We start from the raw sequence: 11964 nt of genomic DNA on the forward strand, positions 1-11964 counted from the left end.
CCAGAAGCCAAGCATGTCTATGAGATAATCTAGGAGAGTCCCAAAGGGCCACCATGAGACCCAAATAGTCCTTGACCACTGTTGGGTATCTTTATCTAGGATCCTGGCTTCGCTAAAAATGCCAGGCAGGATCACTCTACGAGAGGCTTCTATCACAGGCATCTGGTCACCTGCAAGGGGTTCGCAGAGCCCCTCTGGGTAACCATAAAATAGAGGAGCTGTGTGATAGAAGAACACAGAAATAGCAACCTTGGAGAGCAGAAGTTGGGGGATTAAGGGAGTCCAGTTGTTGGTGAGGGATGGGGTGCAAGCAAAAGTAACAAGCCCAGAAAGTTATTTCAGGCAGCACAACTTGTGGCGGTGAGCGACAGGAAACAATTTGGGAAGACCATTCCAGCTACCCAACACTTGTTAAGCTCAGGGATGTCTACCGGGTGCCAGTGTAGCCTGAGTTATCAAGGGTTCGAACCTCCAAGGGCAACAAGTTCTTCAAGTGGCCTCTGATTCACGGGCTGATCTGTCTGTGGCTAGGTAGAATCAGTGTGTGAGCCCGACATTGACTGGTGTTGTGAAATACATCTTCAGAGAATTGACAGAAGGGCAATTTCTCCAAATATAAGACAGGGACAAATTCTTCTTGGCATAAGCTACCTCGAAAATCATCAAATAAAAATGGTGGAGGAGTAGTGGGACATAGTGCAGGCCAGCTGGCTCACGAGGCATTTTCTTTCAGGAGGCTTTCTATATAAAATTTACACCAGAGTTGTTATGGAAACTGAGCATATTTTGGAATATCTAATCCAGAGATCATTATCAGTTATAAAGGAATAATGGAACAGGGCTATGAATCGTTTCCTTAAGAATCCAGTTTTCTTCTTACTTAAGGACTAGAGAAATTCTGAATATTAGGTTATTTCCATTTTGCAGATGAGAAAACCATCGTTGTTTTATTTAAGAAGCTTTTCTTTGATATGAGTGAATAACTTATGAAGTTTTATTCCAGTCTTTTTCTTTTAAAAACGATTTGTTCAAGTACTATATAGAGGATGTTTATTTTAATTGACAAGACAGTGGTACATAGAAGAAAATTAGTGTGTTTGCTTAAACAACAAAAAGACAAGATTTCCCTTTCTAAATAAAATGTGTAACTTGTCTAAACTTAAGCATTCTACAGAATTCAAAAGAATCCCTTTAGACCCTGTGCTACACAGGGAATAATTTCTATAATGGATAAAAATAAAATACAATAAAATACCGGTCTAAGCCAGTACTTCATATGTCACAGCCAAGTCTTCTTATATAATGACCAGTCTAAGACCCAGAACCAGGTGGAGTGTTAAATGAGGACCTTCTTTCTTTGCAACATACTCAAGTCTAAATGATTGGTTCTCAAATGTGGTCTCTGGCCAAGAGCATCAGCACCACCTGGGAACTTGTCAGACATGCAAATTCTTGGGCTCCTATTGAATCAGAGACTTTGGGGGTGAGACCTGGGAATCTGATTGACAGTCTGATTCACCTCTCCAGGTGATTCTGATGCACCTTAAGATTTGAGAACCACTGCTGGAAACATTACAATGGCAAGATCTCAGGCTATGATCCTGAGGCCCCAAGATGGTAAGGTTCTCATGGACACGCTCAAGTGGGATTGGTCCTTGCCAAGGGGATCATGCTTTGTGTTGCTGAGGTCAGTATAACATTTGCATTAACCCATTTCCATGGATATGCCAACTATTGATGCCAGTTGAGTTTATTGCTAATTAAACAAAGTTAGCCTCAATCTTTTGTTGCTGCAGTTCCTAATCTGCCTTTTCCTAGGCCACACGCAGAAGGTGATCATGCTAAAGGAAAACTAATTCACTTTAACCAAATTTTCTTAGTCTTGTCACTAGTGACAGGAGGAGCTGTCCTCTGCAAGTTTAGTGGCATCTGTGGCCTCTACCCACCAGATGCCAGAAGCATCTCCCATCTGCCTCTCCCCTCCCACTAAGGTGTGACAACTGAAAATGTTTCCAGATGTTGCCATGTAACTCCTGGGGGCAAGACTGCACCCTGTTGAGGGCCACTGACTTAAACCAAAGGGTTTCCTTCAAAGCAGTGAGAAAGGAAGGATGCAGCAGGAAGAGGAGCAGGCTTCCAGAGGCCCCTGGGGGCAACTCACGTTGTAGGACCGGCCATGCCTTTGTCTCCACTGTACCAGCACTATCTGGGCGATGACCAGGGTGCAGAGGAAGATCAAGATCATCTCCACGTGCATGGACTCATGGCCCCGGTGCGTCTTGTGTATCCTCTCCTGCTGCAGGCTGGAACCAGCAAATGACGTCATCTGAAAAAGCCTTCAACCCTTGCACTGCACATTTAGGGGAACAAAATGTCTGGGCTTGTGGAAAGCAACTGGAGATTTCAAATGTAGGGGCTTTTAAGTTTGAGTACAGTTTTCCTAAGGTTTTCTTGGTTTTGCCTTTTCTCTCAGGCTTGAGGAGGGGGCAGCAGAGAGGAGGAGCCCGAGTTCATTAGGGAAACCAATTCCTCTCACCCCTTAGCTAGCCTGTGTGGTTTGGGCTTCAGCCTTGTCCTTTCAAGGGAAATGATGGGGCCAAGAAAGTCACTGATGGGCTCTGGAAAGACCTGGGTGCCAGTCCCCAGTCCGGCAGGTCATCGTCATACAGACTCGCAGAAGTCACTCATCCCTTCTGCACCGCGGTATCCTCCTTTGCAAACTTAAAATCGTCATCCCTCTGTACCTCACAGGATTGTTCTAAAACTCTAAAGCCCATGTTATTTGTTCTTAAATGAGGAATAATAATGATTATCAGGTTAAATCATATAAAATTGCCATTTTTGAAATTCAAAACAGTAAAATAGTGGTAATTCCAAGTAACTTTAAATATTCTTAAGTAAAAGGATATACTGCACATGGTAACGATGAAGAGAAACTTATCCAAAGGACTCCAGAAAACTCCTCAGTGAGCTGTATACATTTTTTTTTCATTATAAGGGGAAAGAAGAAGCCCATGTATTATCTTAAGCAGGTACAAACATTCAGTTGATGGCTGAATGTCTCAGTTTTTAGATGAACTCTTGGCTTTGCATAAAGGTAGAGAAAACATGATTATAATACGTCATCTGGTTTAACTTCCCATTGCCCAAGTAGCTTCAGAGGAAACCTAGAGCAGTGGTTCTTGTTGTTGGCTGTAAACTGAAAATCACTGGGGAGCTTTTAAAAGTCCCAAGGTCCGAGCCGTGACCAGATCAATTAAATAACCTTTTCTGTGCCTTACATGGGCTGAACCGTGCCCACCCCCATTCATATGCTCAAGTCCTACCCCCCAGTTCCTCAGAAGGTGACTGTATTTGGAAATAGGAACTTTAAGGAATTAGCTAAGGTTCAGTGCTGTCCGTGAATGGGCCCCAATCCAATCTGACTGGTGTCCATCTAAGAAGATTTTTATATATAAACTCACATGGAGGGAAGAGTGTAAGGCAGCTGCAAGCCAAGAAGGGTTGGGAGAAACCAGACCTGCCGATACCTTAACCTTTGACTTCTTGCCTCCAGAACTATGAGAAATGAAATTTTTGTCATTTAAGCCACCAGGGCTGTGGTACTTGTTATGGCAGTTTAACTTCCACATGCAATTTTCAGGTGCAGCCAAGATTGAGAACCACTGGGTTAGAGGAAGAGAGAGCAGTCCAGGGTCAGGATTAGGGAAAATGGGAAAATTATGAATGCTGCCAATCAAGTACTTTATAAATAGTGGTTAGCATTATCTTTCGCTCTGGATGGGGCACCATCAGTCACGAAATCTCTTGAAGTTTCACTTATGACTGGATATAGTGTGCATTTGCTGTACTGATCAGAAAACACTGCAGGATACTATTCTGTGCTGTGAGACTGTGACCTTTTAAAGGCACTCACTGGGTATGTGGGCTGGGTTCTCCCCCTCTACTAGTAATTTCCACCACTATGAGGAGTGAAGTACCAAGTGCTTCTGAAAAGGGCACTGAGGGTGCCCCCTGCTGGACAACGTGCAGCAATGAGCCTGCAGAGCCTAGTAAATACTGCCTGAGTTCTCCTTTGAGATGGAATCTTAGAACCTGGATGCTGGGAGGCACATTAGATGTACCCACACCCCTACCTTTATCAAATGAAGAAGCTAAAGTCCCTATCAGGTAAGCAACCTTAATAAAATTACATTGTTAATAGTCTCTGTGCTGGAAGCTGAGCTTAAGAGATAAGAATGATTTTCAGAAACTCATTAAAAAATACACTCGTTCCTTTGAAGAAATGGGAAGTGAAGAAAAATTAAAGGGTACAAGCACTTACAGTTTTTACAGCCCCCAACCCAAAGTAACTATTTAATATTCTACTTAGTGAACAGACTTTCAACTTTGGGCAGGGAGACAGAAAAGTGACTTTATAATCGTTCTAAAATAGGGCTTGCATAGACATAAACTATGCTTTATGACATGCATCGACTTTGTGTATATATAATGAAAACCTATCTCAAATGGTTAACCTGTGTAGAATTACTTTGGAAAGTATAAAGTAGTGTGCAAATATAATAAGTATTTCCTATTTTGATTAGGAATACACTTATCATTGATTACCATAATGCAAAAAAGGAAGAACTTTTCATTTTTATTTTATTTCTTTTGGTGCCCACAGGGCCCTAATGGCCCTATAGTAAGTACTAGAACACAGGTGAAACAGCATATATAGAAAACCAGATGTCTCTTATGCCTAAAATAAATACTAACTTGACATTGCCCTATTTTGAAGGACATACAAATCCAGTTTTGGGGGACTGTGTGGGGCACACTGTAGGAAACAGATGAAATCCAAGTGGTTCAAGTTCATCCTATCAGTGCACATGCATGCTGTGCTAACCCACCTTCTGTAGCCTGAGACATTTACAAATAAATCATAGCTTCATTTAATTTCTCCAACTGTTAAGGTTAAGATGGAATTTTTAGATAACAGCTATAAAAAAAAAAGACTCATAACTTACTTCCACTCATCATCTGCAGAAAGCTTTGTGTGAGAGATCTGAAAAAAAAAAAAAAAAAAAAAGAGCCCTTTTCAGAATTTTTTTTTTCCAGCTTGTAATGTACAGAGGGAAAAAATGAATACAATGATAATGATGAGGATGAGGATGATGATGATATTTTCAGAGACATCTCTTTTCTAGTACTAGTTCCCTTATTTTACAATATTTTTCTCTAGGGTGAAGTCTACTTTTGACATTTTTTTCTGGTATGTTACTATGCAAGCCCATTCAATATCTTACAAGAATTTATTTTGGAAAATAAAGTGACACTAAAATTCATCTGGAAAAATAAGCATATAAGGATAGCCAGGAAAACTCAGAAGAGTAAATACCAGAGAAGTGGCCTACCAGACACTGAAATACATAATAAAGCCACAGAAATTAACTTCCTATTACTGGTCCAGGACTAGGAAGATAGATGAGTGGACAGAACACAGACAGCATCCAGGAACAGACCCAAGTACATATGATAAACGAATCACTTCAAATCAGTGAGGAACAAAAATGGATTGTTCAACGAATATTGCTGAGACAAGTGGTTTTGGAAAAAAATATAGAGCTGTATCCAAACCCCATCTCAAAATAAAGTCCATGTGGATCAAATATTTAATTGTAAAAAAGAAAGTCTTGGGGCACCTGGTGGCTCAGTTGGTTAAGCGTCTCTTTTCAGCTCAGGTCAAGATCCCAGGGTCTTGGGATCAAGCCCATATCAGGCTCCCTGATCAGTGGGAAGTCTATTTCTCTCTCTGCTCCTCCCCCGCTCATTACTCTCTCTCTCTCAAACTCTCAAATAAATAAATCTTAAATAAATAAATCTCTCAAATAAATAAATCTCTCAAATCTCTCAAATAAATCTTTCAAATAAATAAATCTCTCAAATAAATAAATATTTTAAAAAAAGAAAGTCTTAAAAGCACTAGAAGAAAATATGGTAAATGTTTTAATAATCATGTAGTAGACAAAGTGTTTCCAAGTATGAGGTAGTTGCCAGAAATTATAAAGTTAAAAAAAGCAACAGATTTTTTTTTTCTAGGCAGAATGAAAGTTGGAGCTTTATTTTGAGGATGACGGTGGTTAGCCAGGAGGAGCTCAGGGTCAGAGCCTTGCCTAAAGGGATGGTGGAAAACTTGTGGGACTTTGGGGAATTTGGTTGGACCAGAGACCAGGTTGGGGTCACAAAGATAGCCTCAGGGGCTCCATTGAGAGGGCTAGTTAAATCTATAGACCTCAGGGTCCCCAGCACCACCTTCTCTTAGGGAGTGAGGTGGCTGCCTGGGCTAAGGGACAGGAAGGCAGAGATAGTAGGGAAAAGGGTACAACCCTTCACCCCATAACCAGTGTGGCAGGGAGGGGATGGGGCACAATCACTTTATTACTGTGGTAGGTGAGATAAACGGGGTGGGATGTGAGGTGGTCCCTGCATTCTCCTGCTTCTGAATTTACCTCACCCCCCGGAAGGGCTGAGGGTGAGAGGGAGCATCCGTGGCGTTGGGAAAGATAAGGTCCTATGAGCACTGGAATCTTCTGGGAGCTTGAAAACCCCAATGCCCTGATGTTGAGCGCCCCCTCCCCCACTGGGAGGGTCCACCACCAGTTCCTGAGAACAGTTGAAGGCTGTTGCCTCTGGATAGTGGGAAATCAGGAATGGGAAAAGGTAGAGTGGTGACAGGGGTTCCATTGTTTTTTTGTCTAAGTCTTGTAGAATTATTTGACTGCTTAAAATGTGGATGTACATAATTTTAATACAAATTAACATTAAAAAGAAAAAAAAAGTAAGATGATAAGGGGAAAAATGTCTAGCAGCTAGTGCCGATGAGGGAAAATGGCTTCCTCCTGTCCTTCAGATGCATTGTATACATTAAGACAGTTTCTCTGAACAGATTAGGTTAGGTATGTCAAAATTTTAAGTGTTCGCCTATCCTCTGTAGAATAGTCTAGGAATATTCTCTCACAAAATGAGGTGAAAAATGCACAGGGAAAGATGACACAGGTGTTTGCATAGTTTTATTTATAATATTGAGAAATTGGCAACAATCTATGTGTCAACCCATGCGGGATTGGTTAATGAGTTCTGATATAATAAAGGAAATCTATTGGGTCTTTAAAATGATTGTTCAGATCTATATTTCTTGACATAGAGGTATCTCCATGACATATTGTTAAGAGAAAAAGCATGCTTTAGAAACAGTTGTATATACTGTAAACCTATTAATGTAAATACAGAGTTGCACTGAATCAACAAACATCCAAAAGAAAGAGGTATCCAGAATGGTCACCAAAGTGCTAATAGGAATGATCTATGAGTGCTGATGTCTGCTGGAATACTTACTCCTTTTTTATACTTACTTTTTTATAATCTGCATGAACATATGTCACTTAAATGAAGCAGTCATTTTGAATCTGCTTCTCCTTTCTCCTTCTTGTCTGTCATTGCCAAATCCTTTTTTCCCTGCTAGCACATTCTTATTTACCTCTCCTCCCCTTTTTGTTCACTTCTGAGCTTCAGATTCTTCTACCCAAGTGCCTTCTACAGATTTCCACTTGGATGTCCCTCAGACACACAAACTCAACCTGACCCAGACTGAACATATTTGTTTCCCCCCAACCTACTTCCATTTCAGTTCCCCTTCTCACTCAGCAACTCCATATCCCATCTATCCGATCACTCAAAACAGAGATATGGGGCACCACTCTTGATCCTAACCCTCCACCACCAACCCAGTACCCTCCTGCTGACCTTACAAAAATACCTGGCAACCCACTTCTTTCCACCTCAGTGGCCTCTGTGCCAACAATTTTCTTCATTCATACAACCACTATCTATTTACTACCTCCTGGGTGCCACACACTGGGATAGGACCTGGCATATGATAAAGGTGAGTAAGACAGAAAAGGTTCCTGTTCTCATTAATTAAGCCTTGTGTTCTAGAGAAAGTATGGACAATAAGCAAGCAAGGAAAACAATGACCTAATGCGGTAGAGTCTATGAAGAAACAAAATGTAGTGTGTGGTAAAGAGCCAGAACAGGAAGGGGCTCTTACTCTTTAGACTGCTTGGCAAGGGAAGGCCTCCAGCCTGGTGTGCAGTGTTCCCTCCCCACCCCGGAGGTGCTTATGCCTTCACTCCTTTTCTCCCTTCAAACCCTGAGGATGATCCAATGACAAGCAGACTGGTCCTATCTGATCCCCTGCTCGAAACCCAAGTGGCTGCCCTTGTCACTAACAGGACTCCTGCGGTCCTTGTCAGCTTCATTTCTCTCCACAGCCCCTGAACAGCCTCTGGTCTAGTTAAGCAGAACCTTCCTTCCCCTGAATGCTCTTCCTTGTCCCCCAGACATGCTTTGGGGATGCCCTAGATTCCACTTCCTCCAGGAAGCCTTTGGGGTTAGGCACCTCTGGTAGATCTACTGTCCACTGAACACTGTCACCACAATGCGTGGTCACTGGTGATTTATTACTTGTATTACCCCACCCTGAATACCCCCATCTGACACAGCGCACACTCAATCAATATACAGTTGACCTTTGAACAATGTGGAGGCTAGGGGCACCAGTCCCCCATATAGTAAAAAATGTGGATATAACTTTTGATTCCCTAAAGCTTATCTACTAATAGCCTGTTGTGGACTAGAAGAAGCCTTCCCAATAACATAAGAAGCTGATCAACACATACTGTGTACGTGATGTGTATTATTACTGTATTCTTATAATAAAGTCAGCTAGAGACAAGAAAATGTTACTAAGAAAATCATAAGGCAAATGCATTTACAGTACCACACTGCCAATAATCCGTGTACCCGTGGACCTGTTGTTCAAGGGACAACTGTATCTGAAAACTGCCTCCCTCCCAGCGCCAGCCCTCCTCATTTCTCACCTCAGCTGCTGCCTCCAAATGGGTCTCCCCACTTTCAACTCTTCCCTCACAAAAACCCATCTGTTAGAAAAATCTTGCTAAAATGCTTGGCAAAACTGGAAGAGTGAACTCAAACTACTGGTGTCCCTGATACACAAGTGAGGGAGGTACGGGTGTGTCAGACTTGGAGGGCCGTGTTTAGTGATACAGAATCCATGTCACTGGGCAAGCGCAAAGCTTCCATGAATGGAGGGGGAGGAAGGGGTTTATGTCAGGCCTACTCTAAGGCAGAGAAGATGGTGGGGTAGAGGTGGGTCCTCTGGGGGAAACAGAGGTTGCAAAGGAGGCCTCAGACAAGAGGAAACTGATGAATCCACTCTGCCTGCTTTCTTGCACCCCAACTTCGAGGAGTCTCAGGAGCAGACATGGTGTAGCTGGCTTGCTCTTGTGACCCCACAGAAGGTCTAGCTGGGGAGGAGGAGGGTTTTACTTGTCACAAAGGGGTAACACAGGGAGCTGGGCAGACTAGAGTCCAGATCATGAGGTTTTATGTTCATTACTCACTCACATATTTGTCCAATAAACATCTCCTGAGGCTCTGCCTTTTGCCAGGCTCTGTGCTGGGTTCTGGAAATACAGTAGCCAGCAAAGCAGATCAAGTGCTTGCTCTGCTGGAGTCCAAAGGGATGGAGGTTCTCAGAAAAACAAGTACACAAAAAAATATGCTTCAGGGGGTGATAAGGATGTTGAATGAACATTAAACAGGGTAACGTTTCGAGTCAGGGTGCTGTCATACATAGGGTGCTCCGTAAATTCTTATGGGGTTGGGGTGCTCAGTAACCATATCTATTTCTCCTTTATTATCCGCAGCTTTTACAAAGTCTGTTTTAAACTAGCACTTCTCAAACTTTGATGTGCAGTCAGCCAGGGGTTCAGTTAACACGCAGATTTTAAGCCAGCAGTTTTGGGGTGGGGGACTGAGACTCCATTTCTAATTGGCTCCCAGGTGACACCTTGGCTCTTGGTCCCTGGACCACAAGGCTCTGCCATGAGGGATTAAGGGAAAAGCTGTGAGTTCCCCCTAGGGAAGAATTAACAGGGGACCATGCCTCCTGAGGGCACCAGGCAAGGCAGCTATGGCAGCCTTAAGGGGACAGCAAGTATCAGCTGCAGAACTGACTCTGCCAGTCTTCTGTCCTTCCCAGCTTGCAGACTTCTTCATCCATAACCTGCTGTGAATGATGTGATCTGGTTCACAGGAGACTGAAACCAGCAAGTCAGCCAGGGAGTTCCCTTACAGCTTCCCTATTTTAGAGAATAGATCCCCAATGCATAGTGTGTTACAAGATTTGTCATAACCCAGCTCTCTCTGCCTACAAGGATTCATGAACCCTGGAGTTCTGCCAGGATCATAGAGAATATTTACTCCTACCCCTACCTTTCTCCATGCTCACCTCCCAGCCCCCACCAATTTTTTTCACCTCCAAGTAATTTCATATTCCTGTTTCCTCCAAGGAGAATTCTCATTTCCCCTCATGGCCACATGGAATCTCATCCATTCTCCAAGGCCCTGCTCCCAAAAGCCATGCCTTCCGAGTGATTATGATGAATGCTGAAGTTTGAGAAGCTCTGAGAACCATAAAGTCAAGCCTAATGTACACCCAGCACCCTTCAGCTGTCGTCTTCCAATGCCCACGGCCTTCTCCTGGGCCCTGGGGCTTCTGTCAGGGAGAGGGTGGAGAGAGGGGCAGCCAGTATGGAGGACAGGGAACGGATAGGGATGAGTCCAACAAGGGTCCTTCTGGAGGAGACAAGTGGCGGCGGGGGGACGAAGTTGAAGAAGGGGGGGTTAAGGAGAAGAAAGGAGATTAGAGGGAGAGGGAAAGAGGGAAATGGAGAGGGGTTCGACTCCCATGGGGTGGGGTAGGGTGAGACGAAGCAATGAGCACCTTCCAGAAAGGTCATCCGCCCCTCCATCCCGCGCCGGGGCGAAGGACTCGGAGACCTGTCCGCGCGGCCACCCAATCCCCACGTGATCCTCGGTACTCTAGCCCCGTGTCCCCAGACTGCGCCCCGCGCCCCATACCTGCTCGTGCTGCGGAGGCGCCTCCAGCACCGGCGCCGCCTTGCGCACCGCGGCCCCCGCTGCCATACCTCCGCCGCGGCGCCAGCTCCGGGCCGCGCAGTCCCTTGCTACGCGCGGGCCGGGAAGGGTCTCCTGGAGTCCACTGGGGGCGCTCTGCCCCGCGAGCGCGGGGGGCGAGCTGTGTGCGCGGCGGCCCCGCCCCGGGCCCTGCGGCAGCGTGCGCAGACAGCCTCCGGGAGCGCCGCCCCTCCGGCCGGTGCCCGCGCCCCCGCCGCCCGCAAAGGCGCGGGCTCGGGATCCTCCTTCCTGTTACTGCCCGAGAGATCCTTCAGGGATCTTTCCCTCTGCGGTCCGGCAGTCGTCGGCCACCGTGGCTCTTGTCGCGTGCGGCGCCTGGCTCCTGCCGGCGGTTTTGTCACCAGGTGGCAGGGTTGGACACCCAGCTCAGAAGTAAGGTGGGAAGAGATGTGGGGAGGACCGAGAGTGGGAAGTGGAGAGGTGAGAGAGGGAACGAAGGGACGTTTTCTCCCGGCTCTTTCCTTAGAAGCCTTTATCTCAAGACGGGAGTTCAGGTGACTCTCCAAAACCTGGGAGGCTGAACTTCTGTTGCATCTCCGGTTACCGCGTTTCTGTTCCTGGGCCCATCGGCCCTTCTTCCCTGTTAGCTGCAGTTTTAATAATCTGGAGAGGTCCCTGTTGAAGCCACACTTGCCTCCTCCAAAGATGACAAAGGAGAGAAACTCAACTGTGGGGAGAGAAGGCAGACACTCTGGGCCTTTGTGCTGCTTGGCTCCTGTAGAGGAGCTGTAGACCCAATATGGATTTATGGCTGGGAACAAGCTGGAACATTGGTGGAAGCCTTTAGGAACGCATTGGTAGAGCAAGAGACAAAAAGGGAATATGTAAGTAGATAGACTGACTTACAAAATATGGCTGGCTCCTTTCCAGTTTGTGGTGGCTCACAGTTTCCAAGAGCTA

At 45.1% G+C, this 11964-nt stretch overlaps 1 protein-coding gene across 2 annotated transcripts in view; it reads right to left on the reverse strand.

Moving 5' to 3' along the window:
* RNF175 (ring finger protein 175) overlaps positions 1–11069 on the reverse strand; it is a 41301-nt gene extending 30232 nt beyond the window's left edge. Inside the window, exons 1-3 of one of the 2 annotated variants that reach the window (XM_032862562.1) lie at positions 10987–11069; positions 5010–5047; positions 2162–2303 (exon numbers count right to left, since the gene is read on the reverse strand). In XM_032862562.1, coding sequence (XP_032718453.1) covers positions 2162–2303; positions 5010–5047; positions 10987–11052 — 246 coding nt within the window. In that variant the 5' untranslated portion in view covers positions 11053–11069. Of the gene's footprint in view, positions 1–2161; positions 2304–5009; positions 5048–9468; positions 9592–10986 lie in introns of those variants that run through there. The other variant, XM_032862567.1, reaches the window with a different exon arrangement.
* Positions 11070–11964: the final 895 nt, after the last annotated feature.

The sequence above is a fragment of the Lontra canadensis genome, unplaced genomic scaffold, assembly GCF_010015895.1.
Source record: "Lontra canadensis isolate GAN:19392208 unplaced genomic scaffold, GSC_riverotter_1.0 scaffold1, whole genome shotgun sequence".
In the NCBI taxonomy this organism is placed as follows: domain Eukaryota; kingdom Metazoa; phylum Chordata; class Mammalia; order Carnivora; family Mustelidae; genus Lontra; species Lontra canadensis.